Below are 16,565 nucleotides of genomic sequence, written 5' to 3' on the forward strand. Positions count from 1 at the left end.
TTCGGGAATCTGGAAAGCGGCCTCCGTCGTGGACGCTGCTCTTTGTTGTTTGTCTTGTCTTCATGACTCCAGGGTACGTGCTTAAAGGTCACTGGCAAATGAGTGTTTGCTGTAAATTTACACGTCGTTGAGAACTCAAATGAATTCAAATTGAGGCAGCAAACAGGATGTAGAATTGTATTTTGAATTTGACAAAGTGGAATGATTTTTGTCGATATACAATGCTGTTGCATTTTTCTTTATGAATGACTCATACATATGGACATATGGATATTAAATTAATTCTCTCACTATTTTCTAAACGCATGTTGAATTATCCCTCTAATTACTTTTTTAATGGCTTAATTTTAATCAAAATATCATTACTTAATTTCATCTTTTATTGAACTTGCAGGATCATCACGACTTTGATAATAGTTTGAAATTCTGCCTATCAAAATATGCATCATATTTATTTATATTGACCTTTTTTATGAAGAGTAATTTCCCAGAATATGCTGCATATAAGAAGTATTTTAAAAATGGTTTTTATATGATATATTAATGTCAAAATTGTTTATTTTGTTTAATGTTTTTTCTATTTTATATTATATTTTGATGTGTTCAAGTTGCCTGTTTCTCCAAAAATAAATGAGTAGTTTTTGTAAATGATTGCAAGTTAGTATGTTTAATTTCAATTAAAAATACATGCTGCATGTTTTGTTGTCCAGTTCAATTTAAACTCACGAATTGAAATAGAGCAATAAACTCATCTGAAGTGATTTAAAAAGTAAGCCAGGTTAATATCCTATCATTTCATAAGCACCGGATTGTGTTTTTTTCTGTTCATCTTGTATCTAATGGAATTCCTCTGTTCTTTTGGAAGAGCCGGTCAGTTAGCCATTGAACACGGACATCAGCGTACGTTTTATCGACAGCTTTGTTGAACTCTGCCCCTGGTCTTCAAGATTTTACTATCTTTGAATGCCGCCGCGGCCATTCAAACTACGCTGACCACAAAAGCTACCCTGCTCAGTAATATCATCGTCAAAACCGATTTCCAACTTTTTCCGGCTCCCGAGTCCTCCTCGACGAGGCATGTGATCCAAATAGCGCTTGAAAAGGGTTGCAGGCCGGTTAAACCTCAGAGAGGTGTGGTGCTGCTTGCGTTTGCGCAAACAATGGAGTGAATGAGCGCTGTGTGGGATTAGAGCGCATTGTCAACGGTTTAGTAGGTTGTTCAGTGTTTTCCTGAGCTGAGCTGCACACGCTGCCTCGTCTTCTCCTCCGGCGAGTTGGAGCCAGATCTGCTGGTTTGGAAGGGGGTGGTGGGTGGGGTAGAGGGGGGGTGTGTATGTGACACATCATTGGCTTGGGCTGCACATACAATCAGTCTCATCATTGTAAACCAGCATGTAACCACGCATTGGGCTGATAAACTACTTCCAACACACAAGGATTCCTTCATGTTCTTTTTCTTGGAGCGACAAGCCAATGCGCGTAGAGGTCGGACGGCCGTTTGTAGACGAAAAACAAGCGCTTCTTCTAGTTCACTGGGCACCGGTGGAGGCACACAGGTGAGTTTCTTCACTGTCAGTCTGTATTTTCGGGCACGTTGACATTTGATTCTCTTCCAGCAGGCAAGTTGAGACGGTCGCTGTTGAAGGATCTTGTTTCCTTGTTGTGGTAGCGATTGAAGTGTGCAGCTTGGTTTGGAGTTGAAACCTGACATCAACTAAAAAGTGATGGACTTGTACGTCATTTAAGGAGGCCTTAGCTTATAATGATGTTAGCCAGTAGAAGGTTTCTTAGTGGCTGTTGGGGTCTTGAGTTGAAACGTTCTCAAAATCATATATATATATATATTTATGTATGGTTTCATGGAGAACCTTTAATATCCATGCATTTAAGGGTTTTTGTGTAGTGGAAGAAGGTTCTTTAAAGTATTAAAATGTTCTTCACTCTAGTAAACAATGGATTTTTTTAAAAGAAGTTTCTTTGGGGAACCCAAAATAGTTATTTTATGGCATCGCTGCAATGCGTGTTTGTTTTTTTCTCTTAAAACCTGAACCTTTATTTTGTACAGTTTTTCATGTTTGAAGACTTAACATTGGTGGTCTTAAGTAAGTTCTTAGGAGATGAAGCAGCATCTTGATGCATCGTTAAAAGTTTTTTCAGATTTCATGATGATAGGTACATAAAAAACACCAGATCTCTGGTTTCCTCAAGTAAAACCTGAACCTTTATTTTACAGTTCTTGGTAGTCTGCATATTTGTCTTCAGGGCATCTTTTCCACATTACAAATAGAATCTAAATTAATCTTGTATAATGCTGTTACTCATATAGTGTGTCACATTGCAGTGTGTCGACTAAAGACTTTCAGGTACACATTATACAGATTATTTTGAACATTGTTCATAATTCACAGTGTTCACTTTCTTAATAAATGCTAATTTGTTTGATTTATCTTTTCTAATGCACCCATATACATATACATTCATGTTTAAGTGTGATGTATGTTTCCAAATCTCAAGTTTCATGTGTTTACTTAGAAATTGGATTATTGTTTTGTATTTAGGAAGTCTCTTATTTCTTATTCAGGTACTTTGCTGCTTACTTAGTCATCATTAGCACTTAGACATGAATGCTGTCTTCTTTCTAAACTATTCAGTTTAAAAGAATTTGCTATGGTAGTTTGAGAGTTGGAGAAACCCATAAACTTAAACCTGTGGTTCCCAACCTCATTCCCGGTGGCCTTCCAAGACTCTACATTTTGCATATTTCGGGGAGAATAAAATCCGTTTTCTGTGACTTTTGCAGCATAGGTTTGTTTGGAAGGTTGTTGCAGGTTATCTCGTTCCTCGATCTCTCGGATCAGTATGAAAATTGCGAAATGGCAGCAATTAGCCTTTGAATGAAACTAGAGCAATTACAGCATTCTGAGCAGTTATGCACCTTGTGTCAAGCTTCTTGTCTATGTGACGTAAATATATAATACCTTCCTGAAATACCTGTTTGATCCATTGCAAGAGTGTTTTTTTAGACTTGCTCAGTGACGTCTCCAAAACCTTTCACTTTGATCTGTTTGCATGCGTCTTGCACCCATTATATCGTCTCCCCGAACATTTTGACAACACAAATCGATCTTGTTTTAGGTTTTTAACGTATGGATTAAACGTGATTTAGTATAACAAAAGAAAGTTATTTGGAAGTTACAAAAAGGCTGGCATTAACTTTAGACGGCGGAAATAATATATACTATTATTCTCATGCGTAGATTAATTCTTTTTGGTTTCCTGATTGCTGGACAAGAAAGCGATATTTAACGCCAGAGAAGGGTCCCTCTGGACTGTTAACCCAGAGCAGCGATCGTTGCTTGTAAAAGGCGTTGGCTTCGATTTGACGTTCCTGTGTAACCGAGAATGCATGAAATGCACGAATTACCATGTTTGAGAGCACTGCTTACAAAACACACTTAACTGTTACGCAAAAGTACAGCGATTGTTTATTGGCTGCAGGCAAATAGAACGTTTTGTACAGTATGATAACTGCACTGCATGTAGCACCTGCAAGCGGCCTAATTACAGTACATGCACATGCATGTCACACATGCAAACAAGTCGCTCGCAGATAAACGTCTCAGACGTTTCATGCGTCGTCAGGAGTAATTATCAGTGTAAAAACCTTCCCTTCAAGTGTCTCGAGGCGTTAGCGTCTGTGATTTCACGCTGTTTATTCTGTGTCTGGTTGCAGCCGGCGCGTTTCAAACACAAAACCTGATGCGTTGATTACAATCCAGAGAAGATCGTTCCACAAAGCTATCATTACCCGGTGCCATCTGCGAGAGGGAGTTGCGTTTTTGAGCCGCACGGAATGGAAAAGCCTGCATCAGTTTTTCCAGCATTCGTTTTTTTCAAAATAAAGCATCAGGCTTTGACAGTCGAGCTCCATTGAGGAATTCTGAGCTGTTTCCTGGAGGCAGAATAAGCGTAGTCCGTAAGACATCTGTTAGAGGAGTCGTGGGATTGTGAGGTCAAATGTCTGATTGGAGGAAAGATCAGAGCTTTGTCTCGTTTGTCTCTGATCAGTTTCTGAGGCCAAGTTTATGGGGCTTTGAAGCACATCACAGAACAGTGATCTCTCTTTGTGCAGAAAAAGTCTTTTTGGAGGTTTGCCGGCTGCTGTTTTCAGACGCTTTGTTTCTTTCTGATTTACCCATCATCCATCAGGAACTGCAAAGATTGTCTGTCTGGCCATTTAATCATTTGCAACCTCAATTAATCTTTGATATCGAGTCACTCTTGCGGAGAGCATATTCATTTGGAAAGTATAGTCTGTCAATGTCACAAAGTAAAGTGTTAGACAAATGCTGTTCTGAAAAGTTATGTATTTATCTAACAATTCAAACTATTATTTTTTTTGTCACTGAGATCTTGCTTTGCATGTTTAACTGCAAGAATGGTGTATAATTATCTTACTGAAAGTATTAATTTTATTTTATTTTAACAAATTTTTGGTATATTCCTTAATGTTTTGTCTGCTGACTTTTTATATTATCAGTAGTGCTTGGAATTTTATTTTATATCATTAATTCTGATAAAACCTGTGTGGCTTAAATACAATTTATTTTATTTTTTTAGAATTTTTTAAAGTTAAAAAAATTATATAAAATATATTTATGTAATTTTGTAATTTTTTTAATGTATTTGTGACAAATATATTTTCCATTGAATTACTGTCAAATAAGGTTTAATATATATATATTTTTTATTTTTTGGAATTAGTCTTATACAATGTAGACAATTGTTTGCAGCAAGAAACATAATCCTATCAAACTAAGTTTACTGGATTATAGAATACAGTATTCTACACACAGATCTGGTCATATAGTAGCCTAAATTGTAAAGTTTGTTATGCAAAAACATAAGCAGTATAGCAAAATGCCATTCTGAACCCAATTTTACAATGTCTCTATGAAGAAAACCCTTTAATCTGTCTGTATTGTGAGCCATGCTTCTTCACATACTGTGATTAGTCTTGAGCTCAGGAGCTGTTGATAGGTGCAGTGTGACCTGGAGTAACTTTCACCTCCTCCAGCTGTTCGAGGCAAAAACCCCATTAAGCTAACAGTGTCAAAGTGGGCTTGATTAGGTGTGATTGTGTGTGAAGCGGTGAAGGTGGTTTGGCACATAGACGCTGATTAAATGCATGATTTTGCATTTTTAAACCAAACTCTGGTTTCAAAACTGACAGGTTTTAGAACTTTTGAAAGCTTATTTTGCTCTGAGGGTGCACCCTGCCGAGAGAAACCATTGGATCTGAAACTCAAAGCACACGCAGGCGTCTAAATGAGCGCCGAGGTGATGGACATTATGTCACCTGAAGTGACGCACATCCACAGCAGAAAAGGTTTTTGTGGGGTTTAACAGTCTGAGTGAATAGGGAATGGAGAGCCTCATTATATAATAACGCCAGCCAAACAGGTTTGAAATGAATTCAAGATTGTTCCTCCCCTGATTAGTTGAGTGTTTGGAAAATAAGCTATGGTCTGGGTTTAGTAGTTTCCAAAGGAAAGAAAAATCGTTTTAATACCTCAACAGGCAATGAGAGTAAATGGATTCGTTCACCCCAAAAAATGACAATTTTGTCGTCATTTTCTCACCCTCATTCTGTTCCAGTATGACCAACTTTCTTCTCTAGAACATAAAAGAAGTTGTCTGAGCTGTCAAACACCAAAAAGTATAAATGCACCTCAGAAATGTGGTAATTATGGACTGGATTTTATAGAGGCTTCAAAAGACATGATTGTAAGTAATATCTGGCAAAGTTTTTTGGTTTTGGACAATACTATTTGCATGGACAGTCCGTTTCAGAAGAGTTCACCTACCTCTTGGATGGCTTCGCTCAGTTTTGCCAAGAAACCAAGGTTTGCAATAAGAGTCAGAGATCTCAAAATAAATGCAACAGTTTCTCGTCTACTTCCTCCAAGAACAAATGATCTGAGGAGCGTTTATAGCTTTAAACTCACACGAATGCCATCTTGGCCCATTTGCTTCAAATGGACTTTTTCTCCCCCAAGGACAAGTTTTTAGGAGAAACAGTTAAGACAAAGCTCCTGCTTCGACTAAATATGAGAACTCTATTAAAACAAATGATCTGCGATAAAAGAAATAACGTTTTCTCCTGGGTTATTTAAAAGAGCTCAAATCAAGCTAAAACTGTCGTCTCTTTGAGTGATTGACTGTGATGGCATCATGACAGCTTTTGATTCTGTAGGTTACTCGGCGCTGGCAGACTGATGATGATTTGTATTGAGACGGCGTGCGTTGAGCATCGTCTATTTCAATCAGCCCCTAAATCAGGCAGACACCAGCTATTGAGCGTGATTTCACGCGGCACGCATTTTTCCATGAGATCATTCTTTATATTGGGATGAAACTGTGCTGCTGGCGACAGCTTGATGATACCATCCAATCCGCCTCCTTATGAATCAATATCAGTGATTAAATTCCCAATGAGATGGAACTGATTTCGAGGACTAACTGAGAAGAAGCACATTCGAGAGCCATGGGTCCGTAGAGTACTAAAATCCATTGATGGCACCATCAAAATGAGGATTTTCTTATTAGACATGAGCATTTGGCAATAACCGAGCTCTCAGGGTGTTTATGATCTTCTTGAATTCTAATATAGTTAATTATTACTCATAACAGTAGCTAGTAATGGCACGGAGCTCTTGTATGGTTGCAGAGGATGGAACTGCTCTCCGCTTGCTGATTTTCTGATAATGCTGGAAACTGGTTCCAAATGATTATGATGACTTGCCCAAGCCATCATTTATTGTTTTTAATCTAGCCTCAACTATTTATGTCATCATTACACACGCAGAATTGGCCTCTCTCCAGTCATAAGTCTGTAATGGCGCTGAAACATGACTCACTATGCTTAATTAACTAGCTTGAGGCCGGGAAATCAGCTGGAGAAGTGATCTCTAGAAGCTCAGCGGCGACACCTGTTGGAGTCGACTGAGCATGACATGAGAAGTCATGAAATGGACTCCATACTGGTTTGAAATAGTCTTTTATTTGGGAATAACACCCATAAAATGCTCTCATTACCTGCAAGATAATTCTGAAATTGGTGTTTTAAGGTAGAAAAGCATTTCTTGTGTAGCAGATCAGAAAATGTGAACTTCCTCTTTGCCTTTGCACTCGTTTTTGAAGGGCAGGATTTTGGAATCAATTTTACTTTAGTAAAAGTAAAGTGTGTCTAGAAAACAAGGTACAAAACATTTTGACATTTTGAATCTTTTTTTAACCCCTATGTGGTGCATAGTACCTTAGATGCACCTTTCAAAAAGGTCAAAATCCAGAGTTTGACTCATCCCATGAATCCAAAGGCTCAGGCAAAAATAAGGTAAAACCAAACAAAACATCTGCAAACTGTTACGTGACTGCTCCAAAGAAATTTCGACCATCAGGTTTTCATCAGGCACCTGAATCAATCAAATTTCTTTTTCAGTCGGTGTGCAGACATTTTGATTCTTTTGTTTGGTTTTACCTTTTTAAAAGATAGCACTCCAGTGTCCACCTTTCTATCAATTTCACTTCAATTTCAGTATCACTTTCTGTTGATTTTTACGTGCAGTATGACTAGCATTTGAAAGTAAAGAAATGTAACACTGAAATCACTGGAAGCACAATATTTTATTAATTTATGACTGAGTTTAAATTCAAGTCAAGTTTATCTATCTTTAGGTTCTACTGAAGAAATATCTCTTCACAAAGATAAGTGATGTTAGTTGTGTGGGCAATTGCTTTTACTTTCAAATAGCTAGATTTTAATGTGTGGAAATGTGATTTTATGTGAATTTTTTTTTTTTTTTTTTATAGGTTTGTATGATTTGCAAAATGCACACAAGTCTAAATAAAGTCAGACTTTTTCCCTTGGAAAGTGCGCAAGTATACAGTATATATTATTTCCCCCAAAAAATAACAGTTTGGTAATAAAGTACTATTACTTTACGTTCCTACTCGATTTCTTGGCTTGAGCTGTTGCTGAATCTTACTTAAAATTATAAACATTCTACTTTACATAATATGCAAAATCAAATCAAATTGATTTGAAGTTCCTAATCCCACCTAGATCTGTTGCGGTGGGTCCCAGATGTATGTATTTATGAAACCGTGTTCTCCAGAAAGCTTTCTCTGTTGCTCTATATGATGAGGTTATTCCCTCAGCAACCCAAGTAATTTTAGATACTGATTAGACCAGGTTGTATTTCAAGCCCCAACTTGGTTGTCTTGAAATTGCTTCATTTTTAATATTACAGTTGAGAGATTGTGCATCAAAATAACAAAGCTGAAATGATTGTATGTCGTTTCTCCATGCATCCTAATATTGGTTTTGTTGCAGTAGGTTCACAGCAGTGTCAGACAGCTCACAAACGTACCGCCTACAGTCCATTCACTGACCGTCTGACTGCACGCGCAACCAACGCCAGTTTCCAATCAGATTGCATTAATTGTTACGCAACTTCGCGAGGTCTGAGCGCACGGGTCTTCATCGCTCTGCGTGGCAACAAAGTTGCGCGTTAAACTTACCGAACCGCAGCACTGAACACTTTTGAGGAAGAACTAATCACTGGATTTGCCAGGTTAGTCACATCACGTGTTTGAAAGATATTTGAGGTTGGGTTTGAGGCATTAGGAGCAAGTGAAATAACCTGGGAAATAATCCTTATTTACAAAGCTGATGCAATAATGTTCACCAACGAGAGGATTTTAGGGTAAAAAGGACAAGTGCATGTGACTCTTCACTGACTCTTTTAACTGTTATGTAATTTAACGTAATGTATTTTTAGAAGTGTCTTCCCTTAGTGCTAATTAATGATGTAGAAATTCTGGGCAACACTTTAGAATAGGTAACACTATTAGCTATGACTTTTCCCTCAAAAAAATCTAAATTTGTCAAATCAAGGGGCTGACTTTAAATCAAATTTGGATTTGAAGTTTATGAAGAGTGCTGTCAGCTGCCTTCTTTGCGTGTTGGTAGACAGAAAAATATTACAAATGTATTAAAAGGCTTATATATGGAAAATATATGAAAATATACCTCTTCTGCTTACTAAGGCTGCATTTATTTGATCAAAAATACAGTAAAAATGTGAAATATTATTGCAATTTAAAATGACTTTACTTTATATGAATATATTTTAAAATGCAATTTGCACCGGCGATCAAAATGTAATTTTATTAGCAAAATTTTTCTCTATTTTCCAATGTCACGTGATCCCAAATGCTCATATTTTTATGGAACTGTAATGGATTTTTTTAATTTTTTATGTTTTTAAGGAGTCTTTTTTTAAGAACAGCATTTATTTCAAATGAAATCTTTCGTAAAATACTGTCGTTTAAGTGAATGCATAAAAGTATTATTTTCTCTCTAAAATTACGAGGCCGTTCCTCAAATCCTGCTTAGAATCCTGAAAAAGAATCGACTTTGGCTCGTCTGTGTCTACCAGCAGCGAGACGGTAACTGAAGGCCTCACGAGGACACCCGTACGAGTCAGGAACGGCTTCCAAGTAAGCTTCCCACCTCCCGAGAGAAACATGCTCCGGCTGCCGCGTCTCGCCGGTGTGCCCTAAGATTCCATTCAGACGGCTTAATATCCTTCATTATCATTCCTGCCCCCTGGTTCATTTTCCATTTAATATCAGCGCCTGTAGCAGTGAAACTGAATTAGTGCACTCTAATGGTATAAAATCCCACAATTATCCGAGGACGTTTTGAAGTGATTTCGAGCGTCTTCGGGAGCGCAGGGTTGGTTTAAAGAGCGGTAGGGGATCGCAGGGACTCCGCTGGCTACGGATTCTTATCGGTTTTAGAAATAACCCTCGGTGACTCACCGCAACGAAGCGTCAATCTTCTCCGTATGCGACCGTGGAAGAACTTCTCGCATTGAAAAGAACTCGACTTGTTATTGTAGGCAGTTCAGCGCAGCGCTTTCCAACCCCACCCACGCAGATCTCGCTTTACATCACAGGCCTTATTGCAGCGAGAAACCTCATTGTGACTTAAATGACATGTCATGACAATCAGCAAGGACTTTTCATGTTGTTTTTTCTTCCACCGAGCCCATTGTGCGACTGTCAGCGGAGCAAAACGAATCATTTCCCGTTTTGCATTGAAAGTGACTGGAGCCCGCGTTCGTCACCAGACTTCTCGTTTTATTCGTTGGGCTATAATCTATCATTTTTAATAACACAGCCTGTCTGTTTACTGAAATAGCGAAATGTCATCAAAGCCCAGGGAAGTTGGCGTTTCGTGGCTTTTAATTGAGTTCTCGTTGTTTACTTAATGATCAACTTTGTCTCAGATGTTTTGAATTTAAAATTCATCACGAGAAATAAGCAGGCCCACGTGAGCCAACAGCTGACATAAAAGCAGCAGAAATGTTTCATGTTTCAATGTTCATACTGAGATTTTTGGCTTTTGATTGCACACGTCGAAATCTATTTTTCAAAGTCAACATTAAATGGACCTTTTTTTATTCAACGTTTGTCTTTATAATCTTCACTTTCTTTCGGTTTACTTCACTTATGCTTACTTTGGTTTATTTTTCAGCCAATGGACGTATAGAAACAATCCGGTCGACTGCCAATCAGTGTTTTGGTGTGATTTAGTAAATATTATTGCTTATTATTATGAGTAGTAGTAGTAGTAAACGCTGAACTTAACATTGAGGATAATAAGTAAATGCCGCAATATATATTGTTCATGTATCATGTAACTAATTTTAACAAATGAAACCTTATTATAAAGTGTTGCCAGTTTTAATTAATTTTAGTTTGGGTTTTGCATTAGTACTTTAAACTAAATTTCATAAAAATGTCATTTAAATAAATAAAATTTAATTGTGATATTTTAAAATTAATATTAATTAATGTTAATATAGCTTTACATTTTATGTTATTTGTTTTTATTTTATATCATGCGCATTTTTATTTAGCTTTCATTTGTATTTCAGTTAATCTTAATGCTAATTATTTATTAAATAAAAATATATTTTATAAAATAAAATAAATGTATACATTTTAATATGTTTTACATTTATTATTTTTTATCTAATGTTCATAATGAAATTAAAATGTTTTATCTAATGTTTCTAACAAACAATGTTATCTCAATGGATGATGTATAAGTTTTTAAACACTGAAACCAATTTTAGGATCCTATTAATCTCACAGATGGTTTTCACGTTGACTTCAAACAGAAGTCCCCATTTGCGTTTTGTTTTGATTCTTTCCACTTGATCTAATCCACCAAAACTTGTAAATCTGTGAGAAAACATTGAGACATTAAGGAGATCACATTCTCGTAAGCCGATTTGTCACATTGTCACTCAGTTTCCCTCAAACGTGAAGCGGCATCAGGCTTTCCGCGCGTCACATCACTTCATCTCTCTTCAGTCTCTCGTTTCCTGTAGGTAAATAGGGAAGAGGCTCATCTCGCAGCGTAATTGTTCTGTGCTCCGCTGTCTAGAGTTTCCGTCAGGTGTCGAGAAGAGCTTAGAAATCCCTCTCTAGCTAATGAGGAGACAGAGGAAGAGGCTGGCAGCCGTTCCTCCGCAGTGTTTTGGCTCGGCGTATTTTCCGTAGGCATAAAGTGGCAAACATCCATAAAACTTCCCGTCTCGTCCAAGTGTCTTCAGGGCTTCGAGTCTCTGTCCGTTTTGATGGCGGCACGGGCCGAGGCCGTGCTGGTGGGCTGCTTTGGACGCGTCGTGCGTCTTTCTTCTCGTCTTTGTTCAGTCTGTTGCTGATTTGCATGATTCGCTGGCTCAGGTTCGTTGCATTACTCTACAAAGCTGGATCCATCCCAGCTGTAGTCTTAGAGTGGGTGTTCAGCTCGTCTGTCCTCGTTTTAATGTCAACTCTGACCTCATCGCTCATACTCTCTATAAAGTGTCTCGTTCGAAACTCTCTTCACGAGCAGGATCGTTAACAGCCTCTGAAGTAGTGACTTGATTTTAATAGTTTGATGTTAGCACGTTGATTAGCTAACTACTTAGTAGCACACAGATCTGTTGGGTAGAATAATGAATGTTAGCAATTATGCTCATAATTAAAATTTGTGAAGCTGAATTTGTTGCAATGCATTTTGGGAACGTCATATGCGCAAAGTGTGCAGCGTATACCTTTAATTTAGGCCAAAATGTGACCGTTCGCCTTTAAGCGATTTTCTTGCTTTCATAATGCATTCATTCATGCATTTCTATATTTAATCGTGCATTCATTTAAACATTTATTCACACACGGTTTTGATTTATGCATGTATTCACGTGTGTACCATATATTTGTATATTGGTATATCTGTTCTTTAATTCATCAATTCATTTGTTTGTTTATGCATGCATTCCTTTATACATTTTTCTATTAATGCATTTATTCATTTATTTATCCGCGCATTCATTCATGCATGCATTCGTATATAAATGCGTTTTTTCCTATTTGTTTATTCTTCTTAAATCTTTTACATTTACACAAATATTTATGCATTTTTTTGTGCAATTATTTTTGCATACAATTATGCAGGCATTTTATTTTTATTTTCTCGCGTCATGTTTTGTAAAGGTGCCGTCTAGATGGACATTTGAAGCAGAGACCCATACCCATATGTCTAAAGTGCTTTTACCAGCTCTATTTGGACTCTTTGACCAGGCTTTATTCTTGCTTTTCTCTTCTAGCGTTTTGACTGTGTGAAGAATTACACGCTGGAGCATCTCGCAGGATGAAAAAGATTGATTGCACAGCGGCAGACTCTCCAGGGACCGTGAGTGCATCTCAGTACTTCTGTACCTTCACTGTACAAAGTATAAATGAGGAATAAATTCCGTAATGTGAATCTTGGGAATCGGGGTGAAGCAATTTTATTATGTTCCGCTAATTTGTCATAGAGAAAGCCTGTCGGCTGTGTAACAGCCATCAGAGCCCGCGTTCTTACAGTATGCTCACTACTCTAGCTTTTTTTTTTTTTTAATTGCAATCATTTTTTGCCTCTGAGGTTTGATGAATCATTCTAGGAGCTCTGGGTGATGCATGTAATATTCAAGAGTTTTTGCAAGGCAAAACGATTTGCACTAAAGTTTAAAAGCAAATGCTGATAAATAAAGCAGAATAAATGCTGATGAAATGCACCTCTGGTTTGACTCATTACAGAACAGCAGCACCAGAAGCAATTACACTGCCTCGTTTAAAGTCGAAATGAAATCAAAGGGACTCTATTTACTTTCTCAATACGCAGTATTATTGAGAATGATTCACCAGTGCATGCATGCAATTCCCCCAAAAAGTTGTTTGTCTGCATAATCTTTCTTTAATATGAATTCCAAACAGTTCCAGAAGAATTAAATAAAGTCCCGTACTCATAATCAGGAGTACATTTTCATCTTGTCTTTTTGCCACAACATTTTCTGTATGTTGCGCGAGAAAACGCTATTTCTAAATTAAAATTTAATGTGTTATTAGCTGATTTGACATTTCTAAAAATCCCTTCCGCATCAGTTATTGTTAGTGAATTAAAAATAACTTGTACTGACTAAAAATGAACACATAACTAAAAAAAGACAACCAAAAAAAACAATATAGACATAAAAAACCTAAAAACTAGGCTAAAACTAATTGAACAAAATCTAATATAGACTTATTCCTAAATACTATATGATAGACTATATAATGACTTAAGAAAAGCTACATAGACATATTTAAAACAAAAATGATAAAATATAATAACAATATCGTATAAATGAAAATACAGACATACCCCCCCCCACACACAAGTAAAAACAACTTTATAGACAAAAAAAACTAAAGCTAAAAAAAAACAAAACAAAATAAAAAATACAAAAATAAAAATGAATAAAAGCTAAAATGAATAAAAACTTTATAGGCATTACATTTTTTTTTATAAAAATAAATAAGCAAAAAATTTAACAAACAAACCCTGAAACCAAATAAACATAATCTAAAAAAATGTGAAACTTAAAACTAAAATCTAATAAAAGCAAAATATATGGTAGTCTTTAAATTAAAAGGGATAAGATAAAAACGATATAATTCTGTAGGTTTAAACGCGCTTGTCCCGTATAATTGACAGTGTCAGCTCAGACTGCCCATGCATGCTGTCTGTTAAATGTAGTGCGGTGTTTGGGTCAGTCATGTGATTCGTGACGGAAGTGTGTTTCACCGTCGGAAAGCTCTAATGTGACAGAGGGTGTGAGATCAACAGACCCGCCACAATCTCACTCCTCACGTCAGCTTCTGCATCGCAGGGCAGCATCAACGTCAAGCGTGACCAGCAGGGCAGCTGCAAAGCGCTTCTAATGCCTTTAAATGAGGGCATACAGCACCACCAGCAATGACGAGCGTGGTCGTGTCGGCTGCCTTTAAGTGCTTTTTATAATTACGTGTCCAAGCGGTATCTCAGAGTGATGCTGCACGTGCTGCAGGAGTCAAGGTGGAACGCGACTTCCAGCAGGAATCAAACGCTGTTTGTCTCAGTTGTTTCTTCTTGTAACGATGAAAGTCTTTGGATCTTCTCAAGTTGCTTCAGTTGCTCAGGATAATATGAGCTCAAACATTTCTCACCAAATTCTTGCTCCGAATGATATTGTCTTTGCGTACGTTAGGTTTATCGTTATCTAAGAATAAAAATATTTTCTTGGCTTAAAAAAAAAAACTGGAATTAATAATTGGAATGATATAAAATCTAACATTTATTTTATTTCAGCTAGTTGCCAAGATCACATTTTAATTGATTTTAGATTTTAGATTTTAATCATAATAAGTTTTTAAAAAATATTGGGCTATGTTTTGCAAGAAAATATTTAAAATGTCAAGAAATGTACGTATTTCTAATTACACCACTCAGTATTTGACGTGGATCAAAACCTTTTAGCAAAGTTGTCCTTAAACCTAAAACCATTCTTGTCTTAGAACAACTCGATTCACTTTAAATGTTGTAATTGTAAAATTTACTTGCAATTTTTTACATTCTATTATTTTGGTGAATACATTTTTTTTTTACAAAAATGCTAAAACTAAATAAACTGGACATGTTATTTTTTTTTTTTACATTAAAGTAAAGGTAAAATTAAACAAACTTCAGACATTTAAAAAAGTAAAACTATGTAGATATATTTAAAAAAAGTAAAAGTAAATAAACAAACAAAAACAATATCGAAATATTAAAAAAGAAAAACTGAATGAACTAAAACTAAAAATTAAATCTAAAAAAACTACTGAAATTTTAAAAAAGTAAAACTGAATGTACTAAAACAAAAATTAAATCTAAAAACAATATAGAAATTTAAAAAAGTAAAACTATATAAACAGAATATAAAATCTAAAACTTAATAATATATATATATATTTTTTTTTTAAAACCTAATAAAATGAACAAAACCACTAGTAAATTACTAAAACTTTAAAGCAGAAAAAAATATGAAGAATGTTTTGAGAACTATAATAATGGCACTAAGATGACATCGCATGCGTTTATGTATTTCTAGGGATTTTAGGAGCCAGCGTTCATATTTAAATGCATGCTCTGCAGCTTTGAAAACTCAACCTCTGAGCAATAAAAGCAAATAAAAAAAGTTTGGTAAATAATGCTCATTAGAGTCCTTAGAAGCCTTAATGGCTTTCCATCTGTAAGCCTCATTGTTGATTCCGTGTTTTCTAAAGTCTGTGTGTTAAATCACACAAAGCTTTGACACGGACACGCTGCGATTGGCTGATTCTTGTAAAGGGCGCAACCCTTTTTTTTTTTTTTTCATGCCGTGCCTGACAACGTGCCCTTTTGACAAAAGCGGGTTATTCGTAGGTTTGCGTTTATCCGTACGCAGGCATGTCATGTAGCAGCTGTCTGTCAGATCCGTCTGTCAGACGTCAGCATCCTTTCATCCGCGCACACTCATTCCCGCTGACCTCAGAGCACTACATTAGCCGCGGTGAGGAGTCCCACATGTTTGATCGCATCCTGATAGCTCCTGATTCAATCAATCAGATCTGATTAACAGTAATAGAAGTAGATCTTACCAGTAGCGGCCTGAATTTTCCCAGATCAAAAGAAGACGATGCAGCATCTGCCTTTCATGCGCACTCAGCAGCCCACTTATCAAACAAACGCTCTTCCTGGGTCTTTTTAATAGACAATGATTACGCTGTTCTTTCGCATAAATGTACGTAAAGTGACACTTGCTATGATTATCTTGGTCGGGTAAATCTTACAAAAACAGGTCGCATTTTAATCAAAAATGGAAAAAAAAAAAAATTCGATTTTGCAAAGGAAATCTCATGTTTCAGGCAGTTTTAGACAATTATTTTGCCTGTTTATTAAAACTGTATGTATTTGTTTATAATGTCCTTTTTTGACTTCAGTGTTTTTGCAGTTGAGTTATTTAGATTTGTGAATTTTGTGTAACAATTTATATAGACTTTTTTGCCTATTTATTTAGACTTTTTATGTATTTGTTTAAATGCATTTAATTATTTTGATTATATACAGTCATGGCCAAAGAATA

General features: G+C 36.4%; 1 protein-coding gene across 2 annotated transcripts in view; it reads left to right on the plus strand.

The window, feature by feature from the left end:
- The first annotated feature begins 1,537 nt into the window (after positions 1 to 1,537).
- The window catches only part of LOC122333798 (cAMP-specific 3',5'-cyclic phosphodiesterase 4D), a 153,403-nt gene continuing 138,375 nt past the window's right edge, over positions 1,538 to 16,565 (plus strand). For both annotated transcript variants that reach the window (XM_043231582.1, XM_043231584.1), the window contains exons 1-2: positions 1,538 to 1,556; positions 12,729 to 12,814. In XM_043231582.1, the coding sequence (XP_043087517.1) occupies positions 12,773 to 12,814 (42 nt within the window). In that variant the 5' untranslated portion in view covers positions 1,538 to 1,556; positions 12,729 to 12,772. The remainder of the gene's footprint in view (positions 1,557 to 12,728; positions 12,815 to 16,565) is intronic.

The sequence above is a fragment of the Puntigrus tetrazona genome, unplaced genomic scaffold, assembly GCF_018831695.1.
Source record: "Puntigrus tetrazona isolate hp1 unplaced genomic scaffold, ASM1883169v1 S000000396, whole genome shotgun sequence".
Lineage (NCBI taxonomy): Eukaryota > Metazoa > Chordata > Actinopteri > Cypriniformes > Cyprinidae > Puntigrus > Puntigrus tetrazona.